The sequence below is a fragment of the Calypte anna genome, chromosome 4B (assembly GCF_003957555.1).
Source record: "Calypte anna isolate BGI_N300 chromosome 4B, bCalAnn1_v1.p, whole genome shotgun sequence".
Taxonomy (NCBI): Eukaryota; Metazoa; Chordata; class Aves; order Apodiformes; family Trochilidae; genus Calypte; species Calypte anna.
The window spans coordinates 18,535,522-18,554,835 of record NC_044249.1 but is presented as its reverse complement, the minus strand read 5'-3'; the positions used below and the strand labels follow the sequence as shown (position 1 = coordinate 18,554,835).

Sequence of the window (19,314 nt, the reverse complement as noted above, 5' to 3'; positions counted from 1 at the left end):
AGGGAAGGTGGCGAGAGGGTCCGGGAGGAATCGGCGGGAGGAGCCGTGGTGCTGTTCCCTTCGCCAAACTGAAGTCGGTTCTCAGTGATGCCGGTGTGGAAAAAGGAGCAGGGGAGACCAAAATTGAGATAAAAATGCGGGAACACAAGAGGGAGAGAAATGAAGTGAGAAATGAGGTGAGAAAGTTGGCAGTGTGGAAAGAGAAGGCAGGGAATCCGGAATGGGTCCGAGCAGCTTGATGGGCAGCTCGTAAAAGGTTTGTGTTTAATTCTTCGGTGCAAGTAAGTCTTTCACTAGCTTCATCTCTTCTTTCTGGGACAGCAAGATGACAAGCAGGTTGCTATTATACACCAAACACGTTATATAGAGAGCCCTGGGATTGAATCTTAAGGCTGTGGCTGAGAAATGATGGGAACTCCCCTTGTCCTCTGCTGAATCTCTCATGAAATGTAATAAAACACACACACACACAAAACAACAACAACAACAACAAAACCAAACCAAAACAAAAAACACCAAAAAAAACCCCCACACCAAAAAAATCCACCACTCAACCAACAAACTGTTGGGCTTCCAAGCCCTTCAAAAAGGGTATACAGTACTTGTATGTTGCAAGGCTTTGGTCAGTGGTTTGTAAGCATTGACTGTTAAGCTGTATAATAAAAATCAAGGGGTTTATTTTGTTTGTTTTTTTTTAAAAAAGGCAAGACACACACTCAGCAATGCATAAATATGGGCTTTTGCTACATACTTGAAACATCCATTGCTGGCAGATTTCCCCATTTCAGTTAAATTTAGTAGTCCTATTGAACAGAAATAGCCCCAGTGGAATTGATCATTCTGTTCAAAAAGCTGACAGCTATTTTAAGCAGTCAGCTTTCTGGAGGAAAAAAGCAATGTGAGTATGTATGCTCATCAAAGGAATACATTAGGAATGTGGTCTTGCTATGTTTAGGTTTAAAATCCATTTTTTTCCCCACACATTTCTTGAATTGTCCCATTCCTGAACTCCAAAATGTGTTGTGGTACATTAGCCTTTAAAAGCACTTTGACCTCCTGGGAATTTCAGGAGATTTCAAGGTTCTGAAGGTTGTTTTTCCTAAATTCTCAGTCTTTAGAGGTAGCTCACCCCTTTATTTTTAGTGCATAGCCAGTACAGGTTTTTGTCATGAGCCAAACACAACAAGGATTGCTGGTCATGCTTGTCAGTTCATAGCTGTGTCAAACAGAGCTATAGAATTGGGAATTCTGGGCAATTTCTGGTTTGATAGCCTGCTCAGAAGAGGGGGTTTTCTTTTTTTATATACAAAATTAGCTCTAACTTTTGATTTTGGAACTTTGTGGCAACACTTCCTGCTAATTTCTCCACACACATTTACCCCTTGGGGATTTTGTTTCTTTGGTTTACCCTAAGGGGTTTCTTTTAGCTCTGTGGCAACAGGATAAAAACCCTTGGTACCTATAAAAGTGTAGTTTATCTGGAGTTAGCCTTTTCCAAGGCTCAGTATGTAGCTCTCCCATGTTATAAATTACTAATTTTCCCCTCTCTTTCCTTTTCTATTCTACACATCTTCACTTACCAGAGGCAGGGGGGGGAAGTCAGGTACCAATTCACTATCAGGTTCTTCACCCACTGTTCCAGGAGCCTGTCTCAAATAGCACTGAGAGCAGGCTGAGAAGTAACATTGCACAAACTCCTATCATACAGTTGTATGAGAGCTTTTATGGTTCAGAAGAGAGCAGGAAGAAGGGTAAGTAGCTTGTCTTAACCTGAGAGTTTACAAAGTGGGGATTGGAAGTTGTATTTCTTATCTATTCTTAAAACCCAAGGAGGGATAAACCATGACAGAGTGGGAAAGGGTCTTTTATTTTAAAGAAATAGCTTAATGCCTGGCAAGGAGGTCTTCTTAAGAACTGCATCTTATGCTGCAGTTTTTAAGAAGTCTAATATATTAGATTCTTCTTCAGAAGGAACCAAGTACCTTAATCAGCTTTCTGTTGCCCCCTGTTCATATTTTTGATAGTTTCTTCCCAGAAGTAAAGCACAGCTGGATCAAACTATGCTCAGAGAAATTTCTTAAAAATCAGATCTCTCTTCTGAAATCCAGAGAAATTGATTGGACACTTTAAAGAAAAAAAAAAACTGCAACTTTTCTTCTGGTAAAAACAGAATGGCTGATTTCAGTCTGCTTGAGCTGTGAGAGGCTGGCCCAACCCTTGTGGGTGTGAGAGGATGCAGGGAGCAGAGGTCAGTGTGATGATGAGCAGACAGAGTGGTGTAAAAAAGAGGACATGGACCAAAGGGGAGAAGAATGAAGAGATGCAAGGAACTATGTTACAAAAAGGGGACATCTGGAATTTATTGGTATTGATTGATATCCTATCCTTTCAGTCTTAATGCTTTAAAACATTTCCTCTGCACTAAGAACAGGCTAAGTGTCTTGTTACTGCTCACTCTGGGCAAAAGGAAGCTTGTGTTTCACAGCAATTGTAGGCTGCTTCTGTTTTGTGTCAGGGAGAATCTCAATTGGCCATCAGGGCTTTTAGCAGTTTTTTTGGATTAGTTTGTGCATGTGAGAAGGTTTGGGCCAGGTTTAACCCCTGTTTCCCAGGCGTAGTTGTAGGCATCAAAGGCATCCCCCATGTGTTCAGGCTTGGTTATGTGTCTTAATCAAATCTGTGATAATATGTAGTGTTCTAAGGTGCAGGTAAATGCTTGAAAGTCAACTTGTTATAGAATTATGTGGGGAAAAAAATTTACTCTTTGAGTGATAAAACATGCAGTCCTGGCATTAACAATATTAATTTCTTAACAACAGAGTCCAGTTTGGCATTTCATCTTTTTACAATCTCCTGAGCTTTGAAAACAAAACAAAAAGTAATCTGAAAGGAGATTCAATGACTAAACTCACTGAGAAAATTGGAATTTAATGCTACCACAGTGTTGTTTCCTTGGAGGAATGCCTTTCACCCAGCTAGAGGAATTGAAACATGTCTGTTCCTCGTATAGGAATCCAGAGCTGTAATACCAGAGTTCAGTGTGTTTTATAAGGATTTTAAAGTCTGTTATGTTTACCTCCCCTTTCTAAGATGGATAGAGGTGGATATCTGAGCTTATTTCCAAGACTGTTTTCTGCCTCTCACTGTACTGTGGCTGTGCTTCCCTCAACCAAAAGTGACTGGATTTCAGGGATGCTGTTTGCCTGCAGCTGAGAGCTGATACTCCAAGCATTCAAGGTTTTGTTCATCTTTCATCCTGTTCCTGAGCTGGAATATGATTTCCTGATGACAAACAATAGGGTTTGCACATCATGTAGAGTTCCAGCCACTCAACTAGGATGAGGTAACTGACTCTGTGCAAGCTCCTGCCTCTCTTGTTTGCAGAGTAAAGCAAATTAATGATGTGGTGCAGGTGATGTAAATTAACCTGGTTTATTTTGCAGCTGGAACAGGCTGCAGCATGCAGCCTCAGTTTCTGTGGGGCTGACAGGCGGTAGTCTGGTAAAATTCACTAACCCCATTGCTTGTGGTGGTCCTGGTGTGTCTTGAGAGACAGCCATGTGAAAGGGTTTGTAAAATGAGAAGATGTGGGTTAATATTTGCTCCTGAGGACCTGCAGTTGTTGAACATGATTCATGGATATCCATCCATTTCTCATAAAAATGTGATGCTTGCTGTTGGCACTGGAAGAATTTGGCTGTGTCATTTTGTGGGTTCAGTACCTTGAACTTGAAACTTTATACCTTTGCCTTAAGGGCTTTGTCTAGCCTAGGCTTTTTCTTTACTACATTATTCTGCTTTTTTTCTGTCTTCTCTACCCCCAAGAATTGGGAAAGAAAAATTAATAATAGGCTAAAGCTGGGAGCATTTCCTTTTTAATCAAGTGGTATAAAGTCCTGGGCTGAACAAGCTTTTTTAAATTACCTGTTCTCTGACATTTTAATTAATGTTAGTATTTTTCCTGCCACCTTTATACTGCCCTGAGGAAATACTTTTTCTCTGTCTTTCTTACATTGTATGCCATAAAGATTCTTCTACAATTAACCTAATCATAGTAAGGAAAGAGGTAGCAAAGGTTTCAAGTTGAAAAGACATCCTTGAACTTCTAAAGCAATAAGACATGATAGCCATGGACAACCTGAGAAAGGTCTCTGCATCTGCCACTCCTTGGGTTTTCTCAGTGCCCATCAAGCTGCTGATGGATTTCCAGCTGGATGCCTGTGCTACTGTTGGGTTGTCAAAGCAGTCCTTGTTTCAAACATCCACTGGAGCCACACTCCTGGCTCAGTTAATGCACATGTCATTCAGCTTGCACTGAAATTCATGCACATTTTTTTAAGAAGCTTTTTACTAGTGCAGTGATGCCAGCAATGTGCTGTCCAGGGCACACGAGGGATTCAGTAGCTTCTAGTTCTTCCTTCATCATCTGTGAACTGCTCATCCCACAGCTTAGCACTGTTACTTGGAGTTGCAGCTCACACTACACAGTATTTGATTCTGCTTTTCCACATTCCCATGGGCTTTGCTTTGGAAAGGGGCCAAGGGAGAACTGATTAGAATTAGCAGTGAAGGCTGATTGCCTTTAGGGGTTTCAGGAAGCCTTGAGACCCCAGGCAGCAATGTTTTCCTTGCCCACAACCTCTCTGTGTGCAAAGCTCACAAAAAGCCATCTGCTCCACCTGTGGCATCCAGGATGGACCACTGGGTAAACTTAGAGGGTTTAAGCTCACTTAAGACATCATAAATCTCTCCCCAGTGCTTTCCCTTTAACTTTGAAGGGCACATTTTAGTTGAACTGCCTAGTTATGCATCTACCTTTATGTTTTCTTTACACTTCTTTAATGTTGGCTTATTTTCAAGAGCAGGGTGATGCGAAAAAGTGAACTTCTGGCTTAATTAGAATTAAAGTGAGACATGCTGGGGATGAAAAAGAAACAGGTAGTTTTAGAGTCTGTCAGCACAGAAAAAGATTTGGTGGTATAACAGCATGGGTAAACTTGCTCCCTGAAAATTCAGCCTGTAGTAGAGATGAGCTTAAAGCAATATGACTTAAACTGGTTTTCCTAATGAATGAAAGTGTATTAAGAGGAGAAGGAACAGGGGTGATGATGTAGCTTTATCTTTGTAAAGTTTTGTTAGCACTGCTGTGCTATTCTGAAGGATGTGTTTAATTCTCTTAATTGACATAATGTTGGCACTGCTTGGGAGTGCTTAATTAGGCTGTCCTTCCTCCCCAGGTGAAATGTGTCTGAACATACAATTATTGAGGAATTGCTTCAAGCCTGGGCCAATTTTACTGTGAATTGAAGTGTATACAGCCCATGAGTTAATTGGGAACAGGGCAAAGAAAACTGAAACAAGGCACTGGAGCTGTTTTTTTCCCATATAACTGAACTGGGTAAATCAGTACATGGGACACAGGTACAACTTTCTTAGGCCAGGAGGTCTCAGCTTGTCTCATGTACTGAGCTACTCCCAGACTCTCTTTAAATCTCTTCCTCAAGGAATATTCCTACATTTAACTAACTGTGATCTAGTCCAGTTAAAATCCTTCTTTTTAGGCTGTATTTTTGACATTGTACCCTCATTGAATGGACTGAAAACTTAATGAAGAGCCTTTGTCTTCTTTGTTTTAAGTAGATGCTTCTGTAATAGAACTTTCCAAGTGAGGAGAGCAGTGCTTGTGTGAGGACCAGGTGGCTTTACAGCATTGCTTTGAAGCCCCAGCAAGGCACAGTGCAGTTCAGTGGATGGACATCAGTTCCTTCCTCTTGTGTTGTGTGTGAAAATATAAGTGGCTGATGTTTTGTGTAGGCAAACACATGAGAGTATATGTCACTTAACTACTGACTGATTTTTGCCTCTTTATGTTTAGATGACATTTTAGATGAGGCAACAAGAAGGGACCTTTTCACTGACACTTTCTGCAAGGTTTGCAAGGCAGTGCTGCAGTTTGAGTCCCAAAGGATGTCCCACTATCAGGTAGGCTGGGAAGGAGAATTTCTCTTAGGAAGCACTGGGGCTTTGGTTTATTCATCTGAGGTTTCTACTCAGTGTTGTGAAACACTGTGATAGTGTGTTTCTCAAGGCTTATGCTAGGCATAGACATTAAGCAGACTTGAATGCTGTGATAGTTATGGGTTCAGTGATAGTGAAAGGCAAACATCTGCATATTGCAGCATGATCTTAGAAGGAACTGAGCATGTTTGGGTCATGCTGCCTATGGGACTTGAAGCAGAACTGCACCACATGAGCCAGAACATGTGTGTGGCACCAGGGCAGAGCTGGAGGAAGGAGGTGATGCAGTGAAACACACACATACTGCTCTGGGCACCAGTGTCTGCTTGAGGCAGGTTGTCTGAATTGTGCTGAAGGCATTTGCTGGAACAACTGTGTGCCTTGCAATACTCTTGAAGACATTGGCAAGCATGCTTAATTTTGAAACTTCATTTTGAATCTTGAAGGCTTTCTTCTCATCTTGAAAAAAAGTTGAAGTTCAAAATATCATTTGCTCTCATAAATCTTTCTTGCTAGTCACATTATTAAGACTTGGGTCTTTCAAGATGTTGTATTTACTTACTTCAGTTTAACTTCAGCAGTATTTGTGCTGTCAGAACTTCACAGAGTTCAGGCCTTCAGTTTGATTTCCTGATTCTTGGATCCAAATCTAGTTGAGGATGATAGATGCTGCTACCTGACTTCACTACAAATCAAATTGTTGGAATAACTCTTTTTGTTTTTCTTAGTTGTATTATCTAGCCAAGTGTGATAGAACCCCTTTCTCTTTGATAATATTGTTATAATATCCTGCTCTGCTCCTCAGAATCCTTAAGACACAGCTGAAAAGCTTCAGGTCAGAGAAGGCAAGTTACTTCTTTTGCTTTATAGGTTACCACTGTTTAGTGTGGCATGTGGGTAAGTGCATTACAAGTGCAAGAGTTTGAAGGTCAGGGGTGGAGAGCACACCTAAAACTTTAAAAATAGTTGTATCTGAGGGAAGCATTCATTAACATCCAATTTTAGTTACCTGGACCATTGTGTATCCTCAACAGAAGGGTGTAGAAATCTCTACAGACTGACTACAAGCTGGAAATATTTCAACACAACTTCCAGGGGAACCTGTTTCTCTCCACTGTCTGTCTGGGGAGACAATATTTCTTATTTAGGAAGGTAACTTGAGTCGTGCTGCCTGTCATTCTTCTGTGTCAGGACACTGGATGGCCTTGATGTCAAGCCTCCAGGCTTAGTGGTGAAGAAGCACAACAGACTTGCTCTGTAGCATGGCTGCATTCCTTCCTTTCCCTATTTTAGCATCCCTGTTTTTAAGACAATGTGTCAGGATTTTTGATTCCCCAGAGAGCTGAGGGTAAATGAATCTGAGGTCTGCCTGAGGCAAAATCTTGTGAGTAATGCTAAGTACCCTATTATTGATTAAAGCATAGTATTGTTACATGAGCTGACATTTGTCTGCTTGTGGATCTGCTTAATACAATTACAACTTGGCTGGTGTTGAAAGCAGCATTTTTGATGAATGAAGTCCCTCCCAGTGACTGGATATACCACTGCTTGGCACTGGAAGAGAATCATAGAATCATAGAATCATAGAATAGGCTGGGTTGGAAGGGACCTCAGAGATCATCGAGTCCAACCCTTGATCAGCTACCGCCACAGTCACTAGACCATGGCACTGAGTGCCATATCAAGTCGCTTTTTAAATGTCTCCAGGGACGAAGAGTCCACCACCTCCCCAGGCAGCCCGTTCCAATGTCTGATCACCCTTTCCGTGAAAAAAAATTCTTTCTAATAGCCAATCTGAACTTCCCCCGGCACAATTTAAGACCATGCCCTCTTGTCTTATTGAGAGTTGCCTGGGAAAAGAGACCAACCCCTGCCTGGCTCCATCCTCCTTTCAGGTAGTTGTAGAGAGCAATGAGGTCTCCCCTGAACCTCCTCTTCCTCAGGCTGAACAGCAATCATTGCAATCTCTTCCCAGGGCAAAAAGCATGCTCAGAAAGTTCAGCATTACATCCAGACCCATGGGGAGAAAAGTGAGAGGCATGGCAAACAGAGAGAAATGGATTGCATCAGTTCTCAGGTGAGAAATAAAATAAAATGATTCCTTGTGTCCTTCAGTGAGTGCTTGTAACTGAGCTTCTCCTTGCTTGGTTTCAGACAGAAATAGTGGACAAAAACAAATACTGCAATCTCTGCAATAAGTTTTTTACTTCCCCAATTGTTGCTTTGTCTCACTACTTGGGAAGGATCCATGCTAAGAAGCTGAAGCAGCTATCAGGAGAGCAAGCCAACATGCTGGCACAGAGCCAGGGCATGCAGCCTGTTCCTGGTAAGAACTGACTGGCTTGCTTTGCATATGCTTTTCTGTCACTTTTTGAAAGGCACATAGAGAAGTATCTTCCTACACTTGCCATGTCTTTTCTGCTCTGCCAAAGCTGTGGAGCTGTCTTGTGGCAACTCCTTAGCTGAATACACAAAGACACTACTACCCTGTGCAAGCCATGGAACCTTGCTTTCAAATTGCCTGTCTTTCATTGAAACTAAAAGCAAGTATTTCTGATTGTTTTGATTAATGAAACGTGTTTATTGTAGTTCTGAGAATTCAGTGCAGTCCCAACAAGACGTTGCTCTGACAAATTAACATGATAAGAAATTAAAAAACTATTTGTCTACAAGCAGCATTTAACTGGCATTTATCTTGTACAAGTGCTGACCTGTATTTAGAAGTGTAGCATTGTGTACATGTTCTGAATCATCTGCAGCAGGGTAAATGTCTCTTTTTTGGACTCTATAAAGATCTAGGGTGACCAGCCATCACCCACAGCTGATTTTGAGGTATCTAATGGTAGGGTTTCTGAGTATTCCAGGGTTGTCCTCCTTACCTTGGCTGTAGTTTCAAATCCTCTCAAGGACCAAGATGTTTTGTCATCTTTTGCAAGTAGTTCCTCACCCAGCAGACTGTTATTCTTTCCAGCTCTGTAGTTTTGCAGTCACCTGTTTTGCTCTATGGAATTATTTTAGCCTTTCCTTTGCTGTCCTGTCAGAAGATTTATCCTCTGCTTCCACATCTCCAGCTTTGCAGAAGCCATGGGCTGAGAAACCTTTGCTGCCTTCAAAAGCTGATGAAGCTTCATCATCCTCCAACACAAGGCTGAACCTAAATGATCCAGAAAAGTTCTGTGGGCTCTGCTGTGCTCCCTTCAATAATCCATTTGTGGCTCAAGAGCATTATACTGGGAAGAAACACAGAAGAAATGAAGCACGGAAGAAGCTGGTGGAGGAACTGGGAGACAAAGCCATCCCTGTGGAATCTGGCACAAATGGTAAGCAGAACATGAGCAAATGTTACAGTCTCTTGAATGTAGCTCAAGGGCTTGGTTCCCATTTGTCCAAGGAACTGCTCTGGTGTGTGCAAGCAAATTATAGTCTTCTCTTGTGTTTCAAAATAAACGTATTTCTTCCTTTCTGTTTTGCCTATGAACTGCTAAAATTCTGACATCAGTAGATTGGAAACTGTTTCTCATTGATTTGGGGACCCAATCCAGTCCTTAACAAGTTCTGCAGTCAAATACAAAGTATCATAGAAAATAGCCCAGTCCCCTAAGGCCAAAGCCATGATCAGTTGTACCTGTGTGGCTCTTAAGATGGTCATCCACCCTGTTCTGACAGACCATCTCTGCTGGAAGCATAACCCCCATAAGGATCAAATCCCAAGACTTTTGATCTTTATACTTTTGATCTTAAAACCTTCTACTAACATTGAATTCAGCTCTCTCTGACCACAATGTATTTCTTCACTGTGCACAGAACAAGCAGCAGACACAAGAATCGAATCATTTGTTTCCTTTTTGTTGCATTCTTTAAATAATTGAAAACTGGTAAAATTCCTTCCCTTGATCTTTTATTCATTAAGATGGTTGTAATCATTTCACACATTTCCCACAAAAGGAAATTTGTTTCCTAAAGTTACTGCTCTCTATCCTTCCATCAGGATTGTGTCCAGCTCATAGACTGAGTCCAAAGCCAAGGCCCTCTTGCTGTGTAACTTCCTTTAATGTTGAGGTCCTCTGCAAAAGAGCTGTCAATCATTTCTTTAGCAAGGAATTCAGAATCTTACCTGAGAGTCAGAAGTCACTGTCACTATAAAACAGCTCTCCTTAATTCATGCTATAATTTTAGCAAAATAATAGTCCTGGTGCAAAGAAATAGCCCATTGGAAAAAAAAAAAAAACAAAAAAGCTCTTGGGTTTCCACAGGGAATGGTTATTCACCACTTTCAGAACACTTAGGTCTGTGAATGACAGAGATTGTAGGAGAGGAGAAAAGGACAGCCTAGAAAACACAGAGGTTTTCCCCATCTGACCTCACCTTATAGTTGCCCAAAACTCTGTATACCATATTCATAAAGTACAGTATTGACAACTCAACATCTTTGCAGGGCTGAACCAACACTGCATGAACATTTGAGCAGGTAATGTTTAAGCTGCTCTTATTTTAATTAAATCTGGACTGGCTTGGCTGGTGTCAGGTGGTGCTTGCTTTGGGAAAGGTATTAAAAACAGTATTTAATTTTTCAGTACAGTTCATTCTCATCATCACTGGACAATAGTTTACCAGAATTCCCTTGGATTGCCTCACTCACCTGAAATACTCTTTGTTAATGTTTAAACCATGGCTGCACTGCAACTGCACACCTTGCCAGCCCCTTCATGAACATTCTTCCAGTGTAAAATAGCAGCAGAGACTTTACATCTGTCTGCAAATGCTGTTTATGGGAACATTATGCTGGGATAGTTGTGTGGGCAGGGACTGTGATGTGCTTTGTGTTTTGCCTTTCATTTGCAGTCCCTCTAACCTGCAGGTTCCTTCTTTGCAGCAATTGGGGCTGGTTATTACCTGTGCCCTGTTTGTAACATCATACTTGCATCTATAGAAACCTACCAGTCCCACATGCAAGGATTTAAACACAGAAAAAAGTAAGTCAGAAAATCTTTTGTTATCATTCCACTGCCATTTGTACTTTCAAACTTCTTCATTAGCCCTGTTGTCTGCTAAGTGACTTTAACTGGTTCGTGGGGTTCTGGGGGGGTTTGTATGGTTTTGGTTTTTGGTCAGGGGGTTTCCTTGTTGTTTGGTTTACTGGTTCAAAGGGGCACTGTCCATTTACACATCATACTTGTGGCTGGAATTCAGTCTTGGTGTTCCCACAAGAGAAAGACCCTGAAACCTCTACAGTTTTCCTACTTTGATCTCAGGGGGTTGGAAGCACTTAGTTTGGTACAGAATCTTCCATGCTCAACCTAGAAGGAACTGATCTGAACTGAAAGTTTCCTACTGACAGTGCAAAGAAAATATTAATCCCCCAAAGTTCCAAGTCGCCCTCCACCGTGATGCTTTCAGGATTCCTCAACGTGCATCTCACCCTTGGCAGGAGATTATTTTGGGGTTAGAGAGCAGCTCCTGTGCTTTCCCTCTCACCCACTAGAGGGCTCGCAGACCCTGCCAATTGCAGAGTGGATGCTGCGGGGGTTTCAGATTCACTTTGTTCCAAACTGTTCTGCAGGTCGGCAAAATATCAGAAGTGCTTACGTGGGAAGCCTTGTGATGAGACAAGTTTTAAATGAAGGTGCAATAATAATATAACCACAAGAGACTGACGATTTTAAATGTTTTGTTTAGTCAACAGTTTAGGCCTGTCTATTAGTTTAACAAAATGAATGTGTAAAGCTGGTGAATTAAGACAGAACAAGATATACTTAAGTGTCTTCAGAGCTCCCCTTCCACAGGGGATATCTTTGTCACCTAACTACTTTGCTGAGGGAAGGGAGCACAGAATAAAAACAGATAGGTGGTTTTGACTGGGGAGCACATTTATCTTGTCTGGGGTTTTTCAGTCCCCAGGTTGGTTGTCTTTATTCTGGGTTGTGTCTGCTGTGGAGTTGCACAGTTTATTGTTTGACTGTCGGTATGTAATGCAACTGCTGCTTATCTGCTGCTAACTGAGATTAGTTAATGAGAGACAATCTTGAATTTTCTTTCTAAAAAAGTAGTGTTAAAAATGTCTGCAGTCACTTTAAAAACGTCCTACTCTTGGAGCAGCCTATGTCACATTTGTTCTTCATTGATTTAATCCAGATTTTCAATTGTGACAAAGAGCAGAGTCTGTTCCCTGTAACTCCAGCTTTACAGATACAATTGTGTGTAGCAGGATCCAAGCAATTGCAGAACAGCACACCTGGAATGTGTTCTTTCTCTAACTTAGGAAATATGACTTTTTTTTTTTTTTTTTTTTTTAGTCAACAGATGCTAAGCAAATTGCTCTGTATTATTAACTAACACTTTCTATCCAAATTATGCAGAGAAGCAGTGCTTGCCAGATTCAGGAAGGAACCAAAGAAAACAAATTACTCCTTCCAAGGTGACATAACAGATTACTTTAGTGTTCAGAAAGCCAGATATCTACAGCCAGGAGGGTATCTAGGAAAGCCAGAAGAGAAAGAGTTTCAAGACAAAAGCACTGAAGGAGGGAGTGACCTTGGTGAGGTTATATCTTCAGACTTTAAGTGTGACCAAGTGCAGCACTACAACCTTTTCTCAGAAACCCAGTCACCTACAAATACTGGTGAAAAAAAATCTCCAAGCTGGCCATCTGCTCCAGAAAATACTCCTGATTGTCAGTACAACACGGGATGCTGTAAAGAAGAGCAAGCTTCTGAGGTGGCCACCATCAGAGAGAAGAGCTTCAGCCTATCAGTTGCACAATCTGAATGTATGGTTGCTGAAACTTCTACCACCTTCTTCAGAAAGGAAGAGAAATTTCAGGTAAATCATTCTGAGGACACAAAATTCACCAATAAAGAGCTGAAGCATGAGAAAGAAACCACAAAGCAGAAAAGAAAGAAAAATATTGAAGGTGCAGATTTTGGAAAAGAAAGTGAGAAGCTAAAGAGAGTTAAAGTTGAGATAGACTTGGTAAATGATAAGACATCAAGACCTTATAGAAGATCTAAAGAAAACCCTGCTGAGAAAGAGATGAAGCAGCAAAAAAAGGGTAAAAAGTCACAGATAAATGTCAAAAGAGAAGAGGAGCTGCTTTGGGATGAATCTGTCTTAGGATATTGCTAAAGGTTTTGCTTAGCTTTAAGAAGTTGATTCTGTTAGTAAGCATTTTGTGTTATATTGTGACTTTTTTGGGGTTTTTAAGAGAAGTTCTTGTTCCAGTCTAGTACATTAAAAAAAAAAAGCCTGTTTTCTGAAATTCTGGGGCAGTAGGTAGGCATCAGGTTTTATTCCTCTTACATGGCTGTACAGCAGCCACTGCAGTTCTGTGAGTTTCAAAGTCTGTAATCTCTTATGAAATATGCCATAAATAAGGGTCAGTGGCTCACAGAATCCTGTTGAAATTTCACCCAAAATGTGTAGATCCTTTCTGGTATTCATGGTGCCTCCTTTTGAGTTTTCTATTATTCTTCTAGGAAAGTACATAAACAAGCCAGGTAAATGAGGTCACTGCAGTGTTCCCAGCCACGTCTGTAACCATTTCTATGACAGACTTAAAAGGAGAATGTGAAAAAGCTGCTGATTCCAGATCTTATTTGCTATTGGGGTTTTTGAGGTTTGGTTCAGTTTGGGGTTGTCACCCAGTTATGAGTGTAAAATATTAAAATAATAAAAGTATTAAAATATTAAACATGCAACTGGTTGTCAAATATACATTGTCTAGTGGATCTTTCTCCTTGTAATCCTGAGATTTAGTTTAATTTAGGAAACTCAGAAAAGGTGCAGCAACATCTGTGCTTGCAATGAGGTTCCTGGGCCAAGTAGCTCGTGTCAAGTGGTGTCTGTGATGCAGAGGCCTCAGGGCCCTTTGGGAAGGAACCTTTTGCTCCTGTGTAGCATGTAGTGCTCAAATGTGAATGTGTGCCAGGAATTCTTTCCTCTTCCCAGTAATGCCTGACCACATACAGGTTTCTGAAAATATTACCAGTCCTGTATCACAGCCAAAACACCTTTGTCTTGCAGAAAACACACTAAGTGCAGAGAATATTGCCATGCAAGCATGTCTGTGTCCTCTGAATGCATTTGGAAGGCTAGAATAGTATTAGCAAATAGAAGAATTTGCTGGAGTTGCAAGAAAAAGCCAAGCAAAGGGTTATATTAAAGTACTGATTGCATATTGCCAATTACAGGGAATTTTTACTCCCATTTTCCGTTCTTACTGGGCTGGCATCAGCCAGGATGTTCATTGTCATACTGGACAAGCCTTCATCTTGAAGGATGGAAAGGGGGACATACGTAGGATATGTAGGGTGGCCTTTGCATTATTTCTAGAGATGCTGGGAAAGAGGAAAATGTAGTTGAAAGCTTAAGGGAGGGAGGTGTTTTTCCCTGAACCTTCAAGCTTGCACTATTCCAAGCAACCTTGTGTCTTTTTGGTCTCCTTCAGGTAGCTGTGACTCTGGTGCCCTGGTGAGAGCAGCTGGAGGAACAAGGGTATTTTGAAGGCCTAATTACAGTCTTGTGTTAGCTTTGCCAAACTCAAGTCATGCCAATGATAGATTTCTCTCAAAATGGTAAATTGTTTCTATTGTCTTTCATTTTTCAAGAAAAATGAGGAAGCCATAAGAACTCCCTGCATTTCCCTCTGTGGGATATAACTTCAGTCATTTCACCACTAACAAGAGTAAACCAGCTCCCTCCTGGGTTATTCATGTTCCCTGCTCAGCCAGGCTGATTTATGTCTGATCCCTTCCTGAGTCTGCTCTGCAGAATAAATCAAGCATCTCCCTTCATGCTGAGCTCTGGCACATCACAGAATCTCTCTGGGACTCTACAAGCTCAAGAAAAATCAACATCAGCCAGAATCTGTCCCACATCCAAAGCATTTTAGCTGTCAAACCAACTCTCAAAACCCACCGAGGGAATAAATCACATTGTGTTACTCGTTTGGCTCAGAAAAGCAGGGAAGTTTGGGTAAAACTTTTCATGGCATCTCCTGAAACATCTGGAGAAGCAGATGAGGTCCTTCCCCCAGGCTGCACCTGATCTCAGCCACAGCAATACTGCTGCTACCATGAACACAGCCCTTCCTGCTTTGTGGTGACAAAGAAATGACACTAAAAGAGGGGGGGGGGGACTTTATACTTTTGCATACTTTCCAGCCATGTGTGGGCTCTGCAGAGGGCAGCAGCTCATTGCAGCTGCAAAAGATGCTGCTGCCACATCCAGCAGCCACATGGATGTTGTTCAGCTACAACCTGGGTATAGGGGTAGGAACCCCTTTCCCTATGGCTCAACCATCATCCTGGGGGTAACCCCCCCCCCTGCCCACACTGTCTGGGGTTGAAGGGTGGATAATGTGAATTTTTTGTGATTCCTTTTTTCTCTCCAGGCTCCCAAAACAGATGTCAGGGGAAAGGCTTTCTATTAAAGGGTAATTATTCACAGGGAAATTAATTCCCATGGAACATACGAGGTTTGAGAGTAAGAGAGGTGCTTTAACCAAAATAACCACTTTTTTTTTCTGTGAGGTTTCGTTATGGGGAGCAGCAGAGTGTAGAGGGTACCAGGCACTGGTTCTTTCCCAGGTGAATTGGGTTGGAGGGCTGGGGGAGAGTTCAACCCTTTAACCCAAGGGTGAAGGAGCTGTTTCTGTGGTGCTTGGAGGGTGAAAAAAGGATTTCTGTGTTTTAGACAGTGATTTATTTATTCACATTTTCATTAGCTCAGTTATCATGTGTGCTTTGTTTAGGGAAAGTGTCTTAATGAAACCCATATATTTAACTCTTTTAAAAAAAGGTCTGCTGGGCCAAAATAGGGATTCTTTTTGCTTCACAGCCCAGCATTTGTGAGAAACTTTTATCTCATTTCTTGAGCTAGCCCAGTAGTTGCCTGTTGGGCTAAAGGCCAGGACTCTAATCTTTTTATTTCAGCCTGGGCTACAGAGGGTTTTATTGCCTGTATAACACACACACACACACACACACACACACACACACACACATCTCTAGAGAGAGCAGCACCTTGATATGAGATGAGACACATGAGCTGGAAACAAGGTGGCTAATGTAGTTTTTTAAATTGCCAATGTTTTTGAATTGTTTGAGACCCCCCTCTGTATATTTAAAAGCTCCTCCTGGATCCAGAGGCAGGGGGTGATGAAAAAGGGGAGCAGGTTTGTGCACCAGCCCAGAGCCTCACTCTTCATCTCAAGGCAGAAATCTTTGTGCTTAAGTGAATATCCTGCAAGTGAGAAAAATTGGCCTATAAATGTGGAAAAAAACCCACCTGTTTTCTTTTTACCAGAATTTCTTTTAACTAGCATAGCCAAACTTACAAGCCTGAGCAGTGAGCAGGGGAGCAGGAGGTGATTGAACAGACACTTCATTCTCTAACAGACAACTTTTATTGAGTATATGCACACCTAAGCAAAACAAAATGGTAATGTCCAGGCTCCAAAAACAAGATCTCACCAAAATATTGGCCAGATATTCTGGGAGTCTTGGGAACCTAGAGATGGTTGTTACAAAGGTTCATGTGGATTCAGCTCCTGTAAGTCCAAGGTGATTACAGAGTCTTTCATTCTGCTCATCTTCTACCATCTTTCCAAGTCTCTGAGGCTGGTAACACCTCTGCCATCTTCACTGGGTGCTTTTCCACACTCAGGCATCACATTCCCTTCTCTTTTCTTCCAAAGACACTGTCCTTGGCTTTCCTTCTCCCTTTCTCCTCTGCTTCAGGAGTCTTAAATCACACAAGAGCAACTTCTTCACATAAGTTCAAAGACAAATTACTTATTCTAACTCTTGCTTTTTTTACTTTGAGGGTGATCAAACACTGGAAAAGGCTTGCCCAGAGAAGTTGTGGAGTCTCCATCTGTGGAGACAGTCAAAACTCAACTGGATACAGTCCTGGGCTATCTGCTCTGGGTGACCCTGCTTGAGTAAGGAGTTTGGACTAGATAATCTCAAGAGGTTCTTTGCAACCTCAACCATTCTCTGATTCATGCCAACTGCAGGCTTTTTGGCCTGTCCTCCCCTCCTGGATGGCCCTCTTATACAGAGGAAGCCATCCCACACATCAAGGTCTGGCATGGCATGTGTCCCCACCGCTCAACGCCTACTGGGTTGCAACCAACAGCGGAGCTAGAGGTTCTTCTTGGTGGCAAACACAGAGGCCAACCCAGTCTTGCCCTTGACTATGGTAGGAGGCGTTTGGCCAGCCCCAGTCCTTGCACCTGGCTGTCAATGCAGAGCTTCACCTGCCTCATCCAGTAACAAGTCCCTACCATGGCAAAGCACACACAGATTTGGGTCAGCAGTATAACTACAACGGGGTGCAGCAGCGTGTTGAAAATGCCAGTGGCCGTGGGGGACCAGCCAAAGAAAATTTCCCACCAGTGGTGTTCTCCCACCCTCTTAATTCGTTCCATTACCTGTTTTATAACATTGCCATCATGATGTACAGTTATTAGGATCTTTTTGGCTTCTGCCTTAGCATTTTCTAACAGCTGCTGTAAACTGGCATGCTCTAACATTTCTTTCACAAGAGATAAATCCATACCGATGGGGGTCGGGGTGATACTACGATACAGGGTGTAGTTTCTGATTAGTAACTGGCTAGTAAACACAGGTGGCTTATACACAAAATCACAGCCTCTAATAATAGCTACATTGCAAGCACACATATTCGAGTCATTAAACACGGTCTGATTATAAGCTTCGTTAATTTGCACATGTTTGCACATGGTTCTAAAGCACACACACCCTTTCCCTACATACACCAACACGGTTTTGTTGCTGCTCTGGGGGTTGATCTCAAAGTGGCAAACCCCTTCTTTGGTGTCAAAGCAAACGTCGCTTGCCTTAAGGGCATCGTCTTCACAGATGAATCCCAGCCCCCTTTCCAAAATGCAGGCTTCCAAATCTACCGACTGCCACTTCCCACCAGACACCCTCGCCCACATACGGTGGTCCAGGGGGTAGACCACAGACCCATTGGTGTTAACCCCCAGGGCCACGATGGGGTAAACCTTTTCGATGTGAGCCTCTGCCACAGTTAGGACGTGGGCGATGACTGCATTGTGGGCCTGGTCGTGGGTGAAGTTGACAAGCCTCCACCAGGCTTGGAGCTGCCGCTCCTTCTCCGTGGCCGCGTCCCACACGATCTTTCGAATCTCGGTGGGGAGGACACCGTTGTCACCATCTCTCAGGATACCTGCAACAACACTCTGCACCCACATCTGGGCCTGGATGCAGCTAAGAGCAAGGGAGATGTTATTTTGCTCTACGCCCAGTGCTCGCAACAGCACCTGGTGGTCTTTCTCAGTCATTTGTTCCCAGGTGGGCAACACCTCTGCCACAAGCCACTGGCCCATCCCGAGGCCAGCCAGGGATGAATTCAGGGGATTGATGAGGCTCTGCACACCCGAAGTGACAGCCTCCAATTTGTTGGCCAAGACCTCAACATTCATGCTATTGAGGACTCCCAGCCCGGCACCTCCTCCTCCCAGCGCCGTGGCCATAAGGTCTCTTCTGTCCCGGGACCCCTGGATGGAGCGGCTGTGGAGCCACGCCAGCCAGCCTGTGTGGAGGGTGGAGAGGAAGGGGGAACAGTGTGGTCTGACAGATGAAATGTTAACAGTGGAGAGGGACAACACCACTTTTTTCAGTGACCGGACGGGCCCGGTCAACAGCTCTTGGATGTGATTTTTCTTGACCACATAAGGGCCTATTTTGGAAACAAAAGGGCGCAAGACAGCAATGATGGTAAACTCTTGTTTAAATCCTCCAGGGCCTCCTATCCACCACTTTCCACCAAGCTCGGAGGACATTTCTATGCTCAAATCTCCTCGACACAAAACCTGGAGGTTTATGACTAGGTTTTGGCAGTGTCCATAATCCTGATTATACCATGCAGCCTCTGAGCTTAATTCAGATCTGTTAAGAGTTCTGGTCTCACGGAGGCACTTTACTGGCACAACCCACTTGTGGCCATTAGGGGCCGAGATGATCACGGTGGTGTCATTGATTAGCGAAGGGTCAGTTACACTTTCTTGGGAGTATTTGATTTCCAATTTTACCTGGTTGCCAACTTCAGCATATTGGGCTGCGTGCCAGGCCAAAAAATGGCACTTTGAGATCTTAAAGGCAGCAAGGGAGAGTGTTGTGGTGCTAATCATAAATTTAAAGGAGAGCCCCACACTGTTTTGTGCCCAGAGACAGACCACAAAGACTGGCTGGACCAGAGTAAAATTGCACCAACAATCCAATTTTTCCATAGCACAGGTTTTTTTCTGAT

At 42.7% G+C, this 19,314-nt stretch overlaps 1 protein-coding gene across 1 annotated transcript; it reads left to right on the top strand.

Annotated features, from left to right (window-relative positions):
• The first annotated feature begins 4,987 nt into the window (after positions 1–4,987).
• Positions 4,988–13,140, top strand: KRCC1 (lysine rich coiled-coil 1). Its single transcript, XM_030450893.1, has 7 exons — positions 4,988–4,991; positions 5,876–5,982; positions 7,994–8,095; positions 8,173–8,344; positions 9,090–9,338; positions 10,877–10,991; positions 12,375–13,140. The coding sequence occupies exons 1-7, from the start codon at positions 4,988–4,990 to the stop codon at positions 13,138–13,140; spliced, it is 1,515 nt and encodes a 504-aa protein (XP_030306753.1).
• Positions 13,141–19,314: the final 6,174 nt, after the last annotated feature.